The sequence below is a fragment of the Diadema setosum genome, chromosome 4 (genome assembly GCF_964275005.1).
Source record: "Diadema setosum chromosome 4, eeDiaSeto1, whole genome shotgun sequence".
NCBI classification, from domain to species: Eukaryota; Metazoa; Echinodermata; class Echinoidea; order Diadematoida; family Diadematidae; genus Diadema; species Diadema setosum.
Window position 1 is genome coordinate 214674 of NC_092688.1, and position 17887 is coordinate 232560.

A 17887-nucleotide genomic window follows, 5' to 3' on the forward strand; every position below is an offset into this window, starting at 1 on the left:
CTTTCATGAAATCAGCTTTGTGTGTTTATGTCTAAGCGTGACGGAAAGCGTGCGCCGTTCTTGATTGTACACAGAAAACCAAATCCACCCACGAACACAGACTAATAAAATAATGATTAGTTGACTGCTTATGCATCAAATGCAAGTTCGGTTGTTGTTGTTTTTTTTTCTTCTTCCCTGTTCCAGTAACACTGATCAACCAATCATATTTCTCTTTCCTTTAGATCACAAAGTGCCTTCAAACGACAGGTAAGAAAAGATGTTTTTCCTTTTTTTCCTTGCGACTAAAACATGTAATTCCTCCCAGAAGTGTTTTTGTACCCACAGTTAGTGCATTTGATCGTGTTACCCGTAAGGTTTGGTGTCCAATGATCAGACCAAGGCGCTAATCTATACCATTGTGATTCAATATAGGAGCACCAAATGGGACACATACGTATATATCTTTAACCATCATAGACTCCAGATATTGATGTAATCGAGCCCTTCTGATATTCGGCTACGAAAACCCTGATATGACAGTCACTTTTTTTTTATACCCACTGTTATAACAATAAATAGTGAGCATATTATTACATTGGGCAGAATCAAACTGTGCTCTGTATCATTAGGAACATTATTTGTCTTACCAAAGCTATCGTTTTATGTTTACATTTTTTTTTTGTTAGGAGAGAACATGTCTATTTTCCTTTCACGAAATATACAAAGAATACGAAATGGCCGCCAGTGTGGTAAAAAAAAAAAAGCGATTAGTGTAGGTAGATATATGAATCCTTCTATCTATATACTTGCTTCATCAAGAATAGTGTAATAATCACACATTATCTTATTAAATCAACAAGTACCTATATACGACACTGTTGAAATTCTGTAAGACTCCTTATTTCTCGTTTCTTCTTCTTTTTTGAAATTCCGCATTTGGTAACATGACGTAACGCGCATAATGTCATGTTATTCATGAATATTTTCCATCTTATTGATAGTAAATAAATGAAACTACATGTAAATAAAATGAATACCGATGTGTTTGTCTCTACCTTTAGAATTCGTTTTTGTGGTCCAATATAGTTTTTATTGTATGACTACACTCTGTCACTTTATACAAAACAGTCATTCTAAAGGGCTACAGTTTTGAATGTGATCATTCTTTTATCACGTGCAGGAACAATTTGTAGAGTATGTGTAAATATGATTATGCGTTTGCAATTATGTTGAAGAAACCCTCTAGCGTACATGAAAAAAAAAAATGATAATAAAGGTACACGATACGCTGCGTACATGAAGCCTTGTGATGTAATAAGTGTCGGCCTTGTATGCCTTGTTTGCCCAGTACCGAACTCATGGTCTTTTTCGCCTATATTCTCGGGCCAATAGGTCTATGCTTGACTGTAATGTCGAGCTGGTAGGCTTTATGACTCGAGGACTACATGACTCGTGGGCTGTGACTGATGTGACTATGGGTGTGAGTCAGACTCATGACATACCCCCGTAACATGCTATAGAATTCACAAGCCTTATGGTAGCTTCGTAGAATTATTTCTACATTAAAGGGGCATAGTCCCGGCAGTATAGATGGCGCTGTTGATGATACTGCCGATCACCACTACCGAAGTTGAGCTGTCATCAAGAGTAAAGTGCGTAGGTGTTGCTAAGTAACGTTGCCTTTGTTGTCTTCTTTGCGCATCGCGCAGTCTGTAGTAATGCCAGGGTGCGTGCATATGTGCTTGTTATTATGACATCACAAAAGAAGTTTGCTTAAGCTGTCATCCTCCTCAGCCGAATCATGAGCCGAACTGTGATCGGACCACTGACTACAGTGAATCGGACTTCTTCGGACTCGGGAAAGTGGGCCAAAGCGTAAGCGCCAAAGAGAAGTCGATAGCGTAGGTCTCTATAGGACACTTGCGCCGTACACATTTGACTAAAACACCGGGACCATGCACCTTTAATCATAAGATGATAGGCCATCCCGATGAAGAAGAGGATGAAGGAGGAGTGAGGATGGAGAAGGAGAAGGGGGATGGAAAAGAAGGGGTCTGGAGAAAACTTCTTGCTCATCACATGCTCTTGACGCTATCGGAGTCTGTGCGCCTTTTTAAACCTACCGCGTTAGTTAATTAGAGACTTAATTTGAAACTTGTTTCAAAACACCCTTTCCAGTTTCCATTCACATGGCAAATTTACTTAATTAGAAAATTTATTTGCCATTGCTTAATTAGAAAATTAATCAATATTAAGCAAACTCGGTACATGTGAATGCCCGGTGCATGTCACGTCATCCTTTTCAATTTTCTAACACTCTGTTTATATGTGATCTAGTCTTTAGCTATTTAAGTCATATCTATCCTAACTGCTCCAAACTGGATATCAAGTGCTATAATGCCCTTTCTAGTAATAGTACTTTCTTACTTTTTATCTATCTATTATGTTTTAGACGACCTTACCCTGACACTGATTTCAATCACCTGTCAACACATCCCTCAAAATCATCAGTTGAAGCCTGTGCCTTGTTTATGTAATGTACTGGTAGTATTAAGTGATGGAAAGATTTTATATTTTATTAGTTCCATACCTAGGTAAGAAAAACGCATTAACCTTCGTGGCAAATCAGCAATGTTATCATCTCTCCATAAAAACTTGCTAAAATTTCTGCGTTGTATTTCGTGTCAATGTCTGCCCATATATCACTTGTTAAGTAGTCCTATAGGCGTTTGATTATTAAATCTCCTTCAGACACTAAAAGAAAACAATCTGCACAAGTTTACCAAAACATATTTGTGGATTGAGAGAATGCAGCAACATTAGTGAAACCATGGACGTACTACTCGCATAAATCATGTGGACATTCATCGCACGATTTTACAATCGTCATTGTCCAAACGTCTGAATTTACTCATTAAGATGCGCATAGTCAGGTGGCGGTGGAGAAGAATGGGATCAAAGAAAGACCTTCGTTCCTATTCCATAAGTGTAGCAAGTCCATGGAAGAGAATATCAGTAGAAGTTTGAAGTAAATTGGACAGTCGATTCAAAAGTTATGAATTGTTAAAAGTTTCAGCACCTCGACGCCCCTGGAGATGAAGAATATACATATTATCATTACGTAATGTGTGTCGTATCGTGATGTGGTCAGTACTTCATTAAAAGTATTATTTACACTAATTGGAAGCACTGATTTAAAGATTATCACATTTTACGCATCTATGTAGGTCAGTTGATCACAAGAACGCTACCATGATATGAAAATCTCGCAATAAAGCGTAAAATACCGAAGGAGATATCGCTATTTTTTCTCAATAAACCATAGCTATAAATAGTTTAGGGAAAAATGTTACAGTTACATTCAACCATTACTTAACGTTGAATATACTGATAAGCGCATTTACATAGGTTGTTTCTCTGCTAACTCACACTTTTGAACTATAGAAGCACTGAAGCTGGGTTTTTGTTTGTTTCATCTGCAAATGGTAAATAATGCCTTAATTAATAAGGGAGGGTAAACCAATGTACCATGGATGTGATGCCTTATCTTAATGTGATCACTGTTTCAGAATGATATCACCTTTCTTTGTTACCATGATGTGATATGTGTCGGGTCGTCGTGTGGTATTTGATATCCCTTCAGGGTATGCTATGTTGTGAGGTTATGACGTTTCGTAATGCGGTGCACTATTTCTCTTTATGCATCTCATAGCATTCATCATGAGCTTAGCTCATTGACGAACAAAATACACATTTCAAGAAGAATGAATTACATGATATTGACCGAGTTCTTATTGTTTGTGCAATATGATTTTGAAAGACCGTTCTGGCAAACAAAGAGAAGATGCCCGTTCTCTCGTTCAATTCGTTAACATGCAGACAGAGTTCGTCTGGTCGACGGCTCAGACAGCAGCGAAGGCACGGTACAAATACTCGCCCCGGGTAACGACGAGTCCTGGGGGACTGTATGCGATGACCTCTGGGACCTACCCAGTGCTGATGTTGTTTGCCGGATGCTCGGTTTTCGTCGCGCTCTGGTTGCATGGAAATATTCGCACTTTGGGCAGCCTGAAGACGCAGCTTCCATAATCTACGATAATGTCTATTGCAATGGTGACGAAAGTACTATTTACGACTGTCCGTCCTCGAATGCATGGGATCACGACTGTACGTACCTAGAGTTTGCTGGTGTCACCTGTGCCAGAGGTGTGTAAAACTTTATTGGAATCGCGTGGCTTATTTCATCCTCATTTGTCATATGTAGACCATGTACAATAACTCTGAGCATCAGTATGTTCGTGTATGTTGTAGTGATATACTGTCAGTCAGTCCGCAGCACGTATGCTAATGAGCCGATCCGGCAAGATTTATTCAGCACTCTCGTTGACGATCTTTGCGTTCGAAAGGTGTCTCGTCGTGCGAGATTTTGCGAGACTTTGATAGGGCTATGGTTTTCACAGTGTAGCGACTTGTACATACATTTGTCATGGCTACAAGTCACGGTAAATTGTTCTCCAGACTTTGATCTTTATTTTGATACTAAATTTGCGTATAACATCGGATCTTATCATGACTACATAATCAGTTGAATTTGCGTAAAGTTTACCTGCTTTTCACGGAAGATTTTGTCGTCTAAAGTTCTTTTTTGGTTCCTGACCGGATTAAGAAACTGTTGTTTCTGATTTTGGCTTTTTCGTAGAGAGGAAACTTAGATGCTCATCATATATTGAAGTCAAGGAGACGCAAGCATGATTTATACTAGTTTTTCCGTTTTGAATGTCTGTAAAATTCACTCCTAAGCCGGAAGTATGCTCAACACAAAGTGTACAGTGGCGCGAGAGAGCTCTCTCATTGGACAGTGCTTGCGTCCAGCACTTGAACTTGGCTTGAACTACACCCGTGCCAAGAAACCGCAAGTGGCATGAAACCCTTATGTAGCAGCGTAATAACGTAATGCAAGCGCTGAATGCAAGCGCTGTCCAGTGAGAGAGCTTACTCTTGAGATTGCACGGTTTCAAGCTGATCAGCACTGATATCGATGTATATTTTACTGGTTCCTGACCGGATTAAGCAACAAATTGTCAAGATATTTACATGGATACAAAGATTTGGAGATGGACTACCAAATAAAGCATTTTCATTGAGACGCAAGGTGAATTTGGTATTTTTTGAACGTCTTGAACGTGGACTGCACGAATTACTTTTTTCATCATTTTTCAAGCTAAAATTAGGCTATGATATTTTTCATTTACAATAATTTGAGTAACATGTGACGATAGTTTACATATTTTCCTTGAATTTGATACCAAATTTGTGAACATAAGGTGTATTTTTGTTGCCGAAAGCCCAAGGACAAAATCCCCTTACGCAGCTCATTACGTATAATGCAAGCCTAGAGCGGGCTTGCATACGAGTTGAATAAATACGAGCGAATTATCGGGTGCTGCGGACTGACTGCTGTCTTATGACATATGATTATCTATCTCGTTTAACGTGCCACACACACACGCACGGATATATATATATATATATATATATATATATGTATATATATATATATATATATATATATATAGATAGATAGATATATTATACATATACACTTGGTGATTCTATCCTTCTATGAAGAGTGCTCGATATCCTCAAAGGAAGAGCTTTAGACAGAATCGTTGCCTGATGATTGCGCCTCATGGAGATGGCATGAAACTCCGTGTAGCAATAAATACGGATGAACCTGCCGTCAACCGAGTGAACTTGTTCCAATACTTCTTCTATGTATATATATATATATATATATATATATATATATATATATATATATATATATATATGAATTGATCTCGTATCTAATTTTGTTGACAACGTGGACGAGCTTGAAATTGGTCTTCATCGGGAATCGAACTCTGATATTTGGTATGGAACGCTAAAGCCCTAAAACTTCATTGCGGTTTCCGGCATGTCCCTACAGCAGTTTTTAAACAGGTGCACTTATAGGTTAAGCGAAGAACAGGAAAAGTGATAACAATTTCAAAGCTACGCACCATTTTCTCTTTACTCATATCTCACGGATGCACTCCTTTTCCAGGAGAAGCCAAAGCTATAAGGCCTATTTCAAAGTTCAAAGTTCAAATTTGTTTTCATTTCTATCAAGTGAACAGAGAAAATCATATACAATGCATAGTAAAGCAGAACATATTTGTAATATTGCAAAAACGTAAATTAACAAAATACATGTGATGATCAGTAGCAAAAGAAAGAGAACATACGCGTATTTTTAACACAGACATATGCAGAGTACAAATTTAATAAGGATGGGAATGGAAATGGAAGGTCCCACTAAAAAGCAAAGCTTGTACGATATAGGGCCCTCAGAAAGTACATAAGAGAACGACTAATGAATTAATGAAAATACAAACAGATTTAAAACAAAATCAAAGGAACCAATCTCAACTGATATGAGATCAAATTAGGAAGAAAAAAGAGGGAATAAAGAAAGAAAGACTATTTTTTATTTAAAAATATATATATATCTGTCGGTGACCTCTCTTCCTAAACACAATATCTTACACATTTGTATTATACTCATTGCTAGTATACATACACTTAATATATGAGATATGAGAAAGGAAGGAGAAAACGGTACGTAGCTTTGACATCATTATTCCTCTCACTGTTCCTCCTTTCTGGAAAAGTGCAAGAATTGAAGAAAAAAAAAATGTTTCCGCCTGGTTCCGAGGCTAGACTGAAATAAACCCTACTACGTTTGAGCTTTATGCCAACCATTATAGCAAAGCTTCGCCTTGACTAGCAATATAATGTAGCACTTAGTATTCCCTTGAGAGTTTTATTTTTCACCTAGATAATGTTTTCCCTCTGCATTTCAGGAACATATAATCTGTTAGGGAAAATATAACTCTCCTTTGGACGTCAAGTGTTACATAGCACATCTAGAAGGCACTATCTGTGTCAGTGATTGCAGCAATTTCATGTGAGGAGTATAGGGTGGAGAGGGTGGAGACAGAAACACTGAAGGCGAAGTAATCATATCCTCATTGTGTGAAAATAGATGATGGTAGATGGTCTATGTATACATTCATGGCCGTAGGTGGGATTTTTTCGGGGGGGGGGGGGTAATTGGCGGTTAGTGGTCAAGAATATGCTCAATGTTGGCAGGGGAAAGAAGAGCACAGCAACTAGCAAGTGAGCGCAGCGACCGAGCTGGGAGAGTATGTGTATTCCCCTTAAATACAACAATTTGGTACACGTTTCCGGAGGAATATTTGCAAAACTTTACAATCAAAAAGATATACAGGAAAAAAATGAATATTCAGGTCGATGCAAAGAGCTAGATTGTCACCTTTTGATCCGCGTGTGTGTCTCTGCACGCTTATGGACATTGTGTTCCCCCCCCCCCCTTCCCTAGGAGGTAGCTTTTGTATATTTAAAATCTGAATTCAACGATCTGGTGCATAATTTTATTTTATTCATTTCATTTCATTTCATTTGTTTCACTTTTTGTGAAACATTTGAAATATTTTTAATCAAAGAAGTGAGAAAATGAATACTCAGGGACAAAATGAATGGGTAAATCGCAGTATCTGTTACCACTTATTTAAAGTGTGCGTTTTCACTATGTAGGCAAAGCAACTACTAAGTTTATGGAGGTGAGCCTAAAGGTGTATAGGGATGTGTCCCTCCCACAGGAGGATGCTTGTTCATTTTTAGGATTGAAATTCAATGATTTGGTGCGCATTTTCATTGGAACATTCTTAATAAAGAAAGATGATAATGAATCACAAAAAAAAGAATATTTAACTTTGAAAATTATTATTGAGGGGAATACGTGGTCCCCCCCCCCCCAAAAAAAAAAAAAAAAAATCATGGGAGGAAGACACGTCTTCCGTCTTCCCCATCCCCTCCCCCATTGCGGCCTATGGTCCATATGTAGTAAATAGGTAGAGTAAATTATCCCTCGTGCAGTTCTATTCACCTCGGCCTGCGGCCTCGGTGAAACAAAACAGCACTCGGGATAATTCAGTATTTGTCGTTCTCTAATCCAATAAAGTCCACCATAGATATAAATATATATATATATATATATATATATTATATTTTTCCTTCCTTGTTTCAATATATGTATATATATATATATATATATATATATATATATACAGTATATATATATATTATATATATATACATATATATATATATATATATATATATATATATATATTATATTATATTATATTATATTATATAAGAAATAGTATGTACAATCAGGGAGCTCACCTCCCTGGTACAATCCAGTATAGTGCACCATAGATACGTGATACGCACTATTTGTATCGTATATATATATATATATATATATATATATATATATATATACATGTGTGTGTGTGTATGGGTGGGTGTTGGTGTGGAGGTGTCTGGATGTCTGTGTGTCTGCACCTGTGAGTCATCGGCTATCGTGCTAATTTCTTACATTCATGTTCGTTTGTTTCATTCAGATATATTACTTCCTTTAGTATCCCAGACTGACCGTTGCGAACCGACGACTGAAGGATGTAGCGCCATTCCAATTTTCTTCAAGGACGGAAAATGGATGAACCATATCTGTCATGATAAAGATATGTGTTCTTCGTGGGGGGTAGAGGAGGGTCACGTGGCCTGCAGATCGTCGGGATATCATGGACTATCACGGTGGCACATTGTTTCGCAATATGATGATTATGACGATTATGCAGCTGATAGAGTTTACGTAGATTGCATGGGAGATGAATTGGATCTGTCGAAGTGTAACATTACTCAAGTATCCAATTATCCAACTGGCACGGAGTGGGAGTGGAAGTTTCCAGCAGTGATATGTTATTCAAGTAAGAAAGTAATTCTTGTTTGAGGAAAAAAAAAATATATATATATCAACTCTTATATTACAATCATGTATTTTTAATAACAGTATACATGGATCTTTGTTCGCTTTCCGTATTAATATTTCTAGTAATAAATACCACGTACACTCCGAGAGCCCTTATTGTATTTCCAAATATACATTGGAACATCAATGCAATCCCCATTTAAATGTTGTTGTCAGTGTTGTATAGCTGACTAAAGATTTCAAAATTGATGCCAACAATGCATCGGATGAAATACAATGTGTGTTATTGTATTTATTTGGAATTTTAACATAGTTGTTATAATGACTTCCCCATCTAGCGCCGTAAGCATGAGGGGGTGCATGGGAGCAATAAACTATTGCTGTCATAACATTTCCAAGCATATGATTACTCCATAATACTGTTACAGTCACCTGATTAATAGACTTATTATCTGCTTACTACCACCTTTAATTGGTGAGCGAGGACTACGGAGTCCGATTATTGGACAGGAAATAACTTGCCAACGTCATGAATACATTGTTTGTATAGATATCTTGATTTACGATACCAGTCTACAAAATCTCCTTTACTGGAAGATTATGGAATTTTTTGTGAATGACCTTATAATCAATGCTAGCAGAAAAAGAAGTTAATACTTAATGAATGATTAAACCTTACGCAACAAATTCAAGATTGTGCTCGATTTGTTCAGTTTTCAACTAGGAATCTGAAACAATCTATTCCGAGCTGAGGAGAACATTGGTTGAAACACAAAGCGTAGCGGTAGATTGCTATTACTCTGCATGCGATAGAGTCCGGCTTTTTTTATTTATTTATTTTTGTTTTTGATATCCAGTCATTAGCGTCACCATCGGTGGCGTGCACGTTAGTTTTGTGTTTTTCTTCTTCTTCTTCTTCTTCTTCTTCTTCTTCTTCGTCTTCTTCGTCTTCTTCTTCTTCTTCATTCTACACACGTTACTAACTACCATACGTGCGCTATAGTTTTGGTTGAGACCTTATTTCAGGTTTCTAACATTTTTTTTTTGAGAGATAATGAGAAAAACTCTTATAAGATATGAAAGAGCATGTAATTCCATGAGGAATTCAACTTTCATTTGATGAAAGTTGGTTTTGAAATGGCTGAGATATCCAAAACAGAGCGATTCTAATAAAGTGTGGGACCCACACTTTATTACGATCACTTTGTTTTACTTTGTTTTTGGATGTTTCAGTCATTCCAAACCCGAATTTCATCAAATAAACTTTGATTATCTTTTAAAATGGTATGCTCTGTATTATTTCATAAGTGTTTTCTTGGTATCTTGCAAAAACTTAAAAGCCCAATTCTCATCTCCACCAATACTGTACTATCCCTTTAAAGATCATGACCTTTTTTTCTCTCCACTGTCGTTGACTACTTTTCCATGCTGTAGACATGGAGTAATATCTAAATAACGCTGGCGTAGTCATTGTATAAACTAAATGTTTAAGTATGATGAATCCGCTATTTCTTAGCTCGAGTCATCCCCATGATTGTCTTTATACTCTTATTTTACCAGGTTCTCGAATTCAATGAATTATCTTGTCACTCAAGCGCATTTTAACGACATAATTATGATTGATGAGACTAGAAAAGAATATGATAGGTCCAAGCAACTACGAGCTAAGGATTTTCTAATGAGATCGCATGATGTACAATTAATTCACACATGTAATAAAATATTTTTTTTTTAACTTATCAAAATGTTGCCCACTTATTACTGATATCTTAACCAACCGGTTAGTTATTATTATCTAAAATGTGAAACACCAAAAAGAAAATGGAAAAAATTTCAATTGCTTATCAGCTGATGTCTACGATCGACAAATTGATATTCGAAAAAGTCACTCTTTGAAGACACTCCTTTGGATATCTACTATCAAAAGAAATAATACAGGATTGAATAATATGTGGACGGATAATCAATTAACTGTAAGTTTTCGGGAGACGACAAAATGAATGAATAGCACCGTCATCAATATGCGGAGATGAAAGAAAATACTAGGAGCATGGACAGAAGTCTCGGAGAATTCCTTATTTTACTTTTTATTTTTTGCCTTAATAGTTTATTCTCCTCTTTCTTGTTCCGAACAGCATCTTTGACGAGCGGAAGGAATTCAAATGAAGGTATCTTGCTCTATCATACACATTTCTCTTCGGAGACTAGTCATAGTGCAGCCGATGCCTATTCCCATCACATTCATCCAGATAGTATCAACGCTGAGGGCGCTCGACTACTTTGCAGGTGACCAATGAAACGATGACAACGGACACAAATAACAGATGAGATCTGAGCTTCATGCCTTTATCATCTGCAAAACAATAGAGATCAGTTATCTTTAACAATATAAAGTGTTTCTGCTAAGAAATAAACAAATCATTACATTTCATGATTTCAAAGATTTATCCTTGTTATTAATTAGGGCCTAATTGTTGTATCAAGATTCTGTTAAAGTCTGTGATTCACACTGTGGAGCAGTTCAACCTAGCGTTTGTTCTCTGTAGAGATAAAAACCTAAACAGATGCATTAGAGGTCCAAACTTGTCTCTTGACGATATTCCGGCATTTCCATCAGCAATAGTCATTAGATCATAGATTGTGTTGATCTTGTCAGCCCTCTCAAGTCCCTGATCATTTAATTCTTCAGTGTGGTTAGGGCATGAATGCAGCACACTTTATTATCACTCGTTACATTCGGAGTATTCTTTTCTCCCATCTTACGAGCAGGAACATGGGCTTTGCTGATGTAGCTGAGGTACGCCCTCTTGAGACGAATGCATCACCAAGTGCTCGAGTTTCTTGCAAAAACGAGTTGGTGAAGTGGTGGAGGGCTGGCTGTGAAGAGCTGACTGTTATACCGTCTGATGATACGTTACACACTTTGATTATCTGCCGACCATGTATGACATCTCCTCGTTACCCCTTTTCACAGCTATATATAAAAAGCACAATTTAATTTTCGAAGCATGCAAAGAAGGCTTCCACAATAATCGCAGAAGAAATGACTTTTTCCACTTGCTGTTTTTACTTTTTGTTTGTTTGTTTGTTTGTTTGATTTACTCATGCTTCAGAATCTCAAAATTAAACCAAATGAAAAGACAAACACGGCTTGACAAGTTGGACAAATGGTGAGAAGAGAGAACCTGCAATTTTTCACCTTGCTTTAAATTAAATTTCTTCATCATGTTCATCTTACAACTGAACACTATTTTGGACACTTTTACTTTTACAATTTACCTGGTTTTTTATGCTTAATATCTATTGACATACAAGGTATAATCGTATGATCTGGAAAATATTACAAAACAGTAGACTGAATGTGTGTTCTAAGGAACATTAAGTCATAAAATGTGGTAAGGTAGGAATGACTCTCGTGTCGCGTCGAAACATCAAATCAATTTGTAAAGGTATTTTCCTTTTCAGATTATGTCGACGCCACGATAACTTCTTGGAACTACTGGAGAATGCACTTAGTCAACGAGTCCCAGGCATCCATCGTGGAAAGCAGCTCGTCATCCCCCCAAACTCGAGACGATTATTGCGCAGTAGACAGCAAGCATGGAGCCTCGATGGGTCATCGCATTGACGTGGGAGAATGTAATCAGGTTGTGGATGAGAGAGGTGCGCTTTATGTGGAAGTTCCAAATCCATTCATGCCATCATTGTTCAGCGAAGTATTTCAGCTTTCTCCTGTAGAATATTTTCGAAACACTCATGTTTAATATTGCACATATTCGGAAGCATTCGATACGGGAAAGTACTGAAAAAATCATCCATGCGTTTGTCACAAGCAGATTGGATTATTGTAACAGTTTATTTTATGGATTACCTGATAATCAGTTAGGTAAACTACAAAGGGTGCAAAATGCATGTGCTAGATTAGTTTGTAATTCTCCTCGTTTTTCTCATTGTCGTCCATTACTACGTGCATTACATTGGCTGCCTGTAAAGCAGAGAATCATATTTAAAACTCTGCTAATTGTATATAGAGCCATTCATGGTACAGCACCAGTGTACATACAGGAACTTATAGAGTTTAAAACATCATTTCAAACATTTTATCATCTTCGAAGTTCACGGGATCAAACATTATTGAAATATCAATCGGGGAAATCAAAAGTTACTCTTGGTGACAGGGCATTTTTGTACGCTGCACCAAAATTATGGAATAATCTCCCTTTGTTTGTAAGACAAGCAGTCACAATTAATGAGTTTAAGGCCAGGTTAAAAAGTCATCTCTTGAAGTAGTGTATTTTCTGTTTGAATTTCTTGTATGCATGTCATTTTGTAATGCGCAGTAGAGTATATCATTATAGTAGCTGCGCAATATAAATGTCCTTTTATTATTATTATTATTATCATTATTATGTTTATGATTCAACTCTCGATGTTGTAATCCGAAATTCAAAACAAGATATAATGTATGTATGTCTATGTAATATGCTCGTGATGTGCTATTGGTTATAGCCCTATTGTTCATTGATCACTAGCACGCAAATGACTAGTATTACGTACCGACGAATGAATCAAAAATTTGTTGTCAACCATCAAATGTCAAGATGGATTATCATTTGGTGGCCCTAGAATTTGACACGGATTGATATGGTTCCTTTTAGTTCTGGCCACCAGAGAAAAGTTGGTGTCTTGTCCTGATATAAAAATTATTATTTTAGTAGTAGTAGTAGTAGTAGTTGTAGCAGCAGCAGCTGCAGCACTAGTAGTACTACTACTACTAAATAGAGAGAGAGAGAGAGACAGACAGACAGACAGACAGAGAGACAGAGAGAGAGAGAGAGAGAGAGAGAGAGAGGGAGGGAGAGAGAGTGAGGGCATCAAATCTAATCAATAACACTCATATCGATAATGTGTAGGTGCAGTTGATTCGGGCTTGGTAGCTGCGGGAATACCAAATGTGGCCATCAACTTCAGCAGTCCTGGCTGGTACTCCTTAGCACTTTGTGGTCCTTATTCATGCCTCGGTGGTGTCTCACTATCATTCTGGTTCTCCCTGCCAGCTTGCCACAAACCAGTTACCTCACTCACCATCATGAATGGCGACGCAACCTGCCTGACATTGGTGGATATATCTTATTCTCTAGATTTCGTAGAGTTTCTTAGCTTAATGGATACATTTTAATACAGTTTGTACAGACTCATACTTATCTGTTATTATCAGTGATATCATTACAATTATATCATTATAAGATAGCTCTTTTCATTAAAAGCAAGCTGTATGGACTTGAACAGGTTCTCTCTAAAATACCTTATACTTTGAAAGCCCATGGTCCATAACGGGCAAGAGAATCGATAAGCCAAGGACAAATAAAAAAGAGAATCGATAAGCCAAGGACAAATAAAAATTTGCCGTTTCATCTATCCAGTCATTAATCATAATTGCGTTATAATTTGATTGGAAAGTTACAGATCTTCCATTTTAAGACTACAATTTTGTGGAAATTGTACTGTTAGATAGTAATTATGACGCTGCTGATGATGATAACAATGTTAATAATGACAATAAAAGGGATCAATTTAATTCAAATTTTACATCATTTTTCGACAAAAAACATATACATATCACTTTCTTTGGTAACCGAGAAAAAGATTAGCAAAATTATGTTTTGTTAGATAAGCCTAGCAAAGCCTAGTAAAGAGTATAATGATTGTGGAACCACATTTATACATTGTCATGAAAACTGAAGTAATCAAAGTGAAGTAGATAATACGCAAAGAGCTAAAAATGGAGGTACCCACTGAAAAGATAAAGTTTGTAGAATTTGTGCCCCCTCATAATAATGATAGTTTTGTTCATTATTATATTCATTATTGTAATTACATTTTTCTCAACTTCAAACCAAGTTTTAGACGTCGTTTGGTCGTCACTGGCTCCCCTCCCAACCAATTATTACGTTTTTGTTTGTTTGTTTGTTTGTTTGTTTTTGTTTTTTACAGGAGGCAATGACGCGGATGAGAATTGATCCAGATATGAAAAATAGGGATGGAGTGATCAAACTTTTAGGTGGTTCTACGTGTGATGAAACAAATGCTTGTAGTCCTGAGCATCTCTACCATCGAGACTTCACTGCCACCCCCTTTGAGACGGAGTCACAACCTGTTACAGGATGTACATATAGGGTGTGGAATCATGTGGTTCTCACTTTAACACACGTCCATGATCATGCTGGTACGTTTCTCCTACTCTTTCGATGTTCTCTCTTCTTCTTCTTTTTTTTCTTTTTTTTTTAGCTTCTTCTCATCTTCAATAACGGTTCATACCTAAATTTGCTATGTTTTGAATTGAATAAATAAATACAGTTGTGAATAAGCAAACGAATAAATAAATAAATAAATGAATATACAAATAAATAGTAACTTCACACTTACGGCATGTCATCAAGAAAACACGCAATGAAAAATAAAATCATACAGGTATTTCAAACACAGGTAAACATCTGTCGTTAATCTATCTAATCTTTCATCTGATTCATCGTGTATCATCAAGACATATTTTCCACGAATCATAAGTATGCCAAATGTTTCGAAAGCACATGTGCCATTGGTAGGGCCTACAGCTAGGTCCAATAAAACATTTTCATGAGTTGACTTCTGTTTCATTCACTTGGATTTCCAAAATGTGTGTTGTTTACCAGGGTCTCTCATCTCGACGAGATGCAACTTGTACTTAAATGGTGACAACAGCGATCCAGACATTGTTTGTGACGTCACTACGTCATGTCTGACGGCGCCACCCAATGGTTTGCACGTGGTTTCTAAGCTTGAACCAGACACGGGCCTGGACGAAGTGGCGATTTGGGAGAGACCGCTGGACTTGAGAGAGATCATGACCCTTTACCATCGGCCAACTGATGTACCAGAGACATTCACCAGTCTGCCTCTCCTCGTGCAACCCTATCACGGTGAGAGTCGTACATGGTCACATACCAGTCATTATCATCCTTACATCCTTTCATACGTTAGTTTCTTCTGTCTTCCATTTTTCCTTTCTACCCCCTTCATCAATCTCCTGAGCGGCCTATTCTTCTCTGAAAGCTCTCTGAACCTTATGCCCATATAAGTAGGGATTTATCATAATGTTTAGGGTCTTATTTCGCCAAACAACAGTCCTTTCAAGGACGACACACAAACGGTGTTATCGTAAACCTCGCTTTCTCATTTTCATCAACATTCAAACTTCCATATGTATATATATATATATATATATATATATATATATATATATATACATGCATATATATATATATGTATATATATATATATATATATGTATATATATATATATATATATATATATATATATATATATATTAGCATGTTATATTCATATTATAGCATTATATATGGATACTGTTATGTTTACCTTAATCCATGTCTTTGTATGTTTTAATGAGTAATCATCATATCATAAAAATGTGATATTTTCTAACGAAGATTTAAGCCAGGATCGACACCATGTTACTTTATTTGTTGAATTATTTTTGTCTAATTCTTGGAAACTGACACAATACTTTAGAATCTTAAAACCCTCGATGAGTGTGAAGAATTTGTGACCATGCTATTTTGCTGTGTGTATTTCAAATAGAGTCAAGTTTACAATTTGTGTTGATGAACAACGATGATAATAATACATTATGTTTATGTACTATATATTATATACAGAATAATACATCCTGTTCAGTAGATACATGTATGAGAAACAAAGAGGTTTTTTTTAAATACAAGTGTCCAGCCACTAATTCTTTTTGCTTTTGCTCTCAGTTATATTAGCCCTCTTACTTTTCTTTCCTCAGTTCTAGATGTCTTCAAGCGCACATCTCTCTATGAATTCTTTTTAGATATTTCATTGACTGTTTTGATAGATGTCTGTGTTTAACGCAGATTGTAATATGTGTTCCGACAGAATATTCGTTTAATTGTACACTGTATCGTTGCAATCTCGATTTCTCATGTATAGTACCCATGGAAGGCTGTCCCTGCACTGAGGTCACTGCACAGGTAAATGTACACCCTTTAAATCAGACAAATGGTACAAATTGCATAATGTTTGAAAAGATAATGCAGTTAAGAATCAACTTGCCTGATGATTACTTCTTTCATCCAGATATCTCATACGTTTTTCTTATTTTCAACGTGAGAGATGTATATAACATGTTCAGAGACGTACAACCTGCCATACCACAAAGAAATCGATGTTGGCATGCACAATTATCAGCATAAAAAGTAGAGGAATGAGAAATAATGTAAATATCACGTATTTCTGCTAGCTACAGATTTGGTTGTTCTTACGCTTTCATCCGTAGCTCTGTTACATTAATTCCAATGGGTATTCCTCCTCGTTACTCAACAATTTGTTTAAACCCTACTTGTATTTACCACACAAGTCACGTGTCGTTCTGTATCTCTGTCATTTTGCATCACTTTAGGTGATTCTCGAGCAGCTAGAAGATGATGAGACCTTGTCCAACCGAGATGTTCACCATCTGTCCGTTTTCATCTCAAACATTGCCAACAAAACTGACCTCAAATCCATGAACACAACTGAGGAGAAAGAAACGGCCATCAAGGTTAGACATATATTATGATACTATTGATGATCACATCTCTCTCTCTCTCTCTCTCTCTCTGACCTCTGTTGCTATCCTAAAGAGGCTCGCACAGTGCCATGTAGTGGTGATGTGCCAGGTTTTGTTCCACTTATTTACATGTGTATCGTGCTAAGTGTTTTCTCTGCTAATAAACTTCGCAGAGTAGGAGGGGGCGTGATCTCTGTGATGCTAGGCATGGCCGCCTCTCTAAACCTCTGAGTGGTAATCATGAACACAATATGCTGCAGTAACATGTTCCAAATTCGGATGGGCTGTGAGTAAAAAAACAAAAAAACAAAAAAACAAAACAAAAAAAAAACGAAAAACGCCATTCAGATAGCAGTCAACATACATAAGGTGATAATTATGTTGGTTGATG

General features: G+C 36.8%; 1 protein-coding gene across 1 annotated transcript in view; it reads left to right on the top strand.

Annotated features, from left to right (window-relative positions):
• Nucleotides 1-17887, top strand: part of LOC140227100 (uncharacterized) — a 46175-nt gene that overhangs the window by 1999 nt on the left and 26289 nt on the right. Inside the window, exons 2-11 of the mRNA XM_072307528.1 lie at nt 225-249; nt 3862-4188; nt 8496-8688; nt 11633-11805; nt 12329-12526; nt 13777-13982; nt 14858-15089; nt 15556-15822; nt 16878-16918; nt 17347-17487. Coding sequence (XP_072163629.1) covers nt 225-249; nt 3862-4188; nt 8496-8688; nt 11633-11805; nt 12329-12526; nt 13777-13982; nt 14858-15089; nt 15556-15822; nt 16878-16918; nt 17347-17487 — 1803 coding nt within the window. The remainder of the gene's footprint in view (nt 1-224; nt 250-3861; nt 4189-8495; nt 8689-11632; nt 11806-12328; nt 12527-13776; nt 13983-14857; nt 15090-15555; nt 15823-16877; nt 16919-17346; nt 17488-17887) is intronic.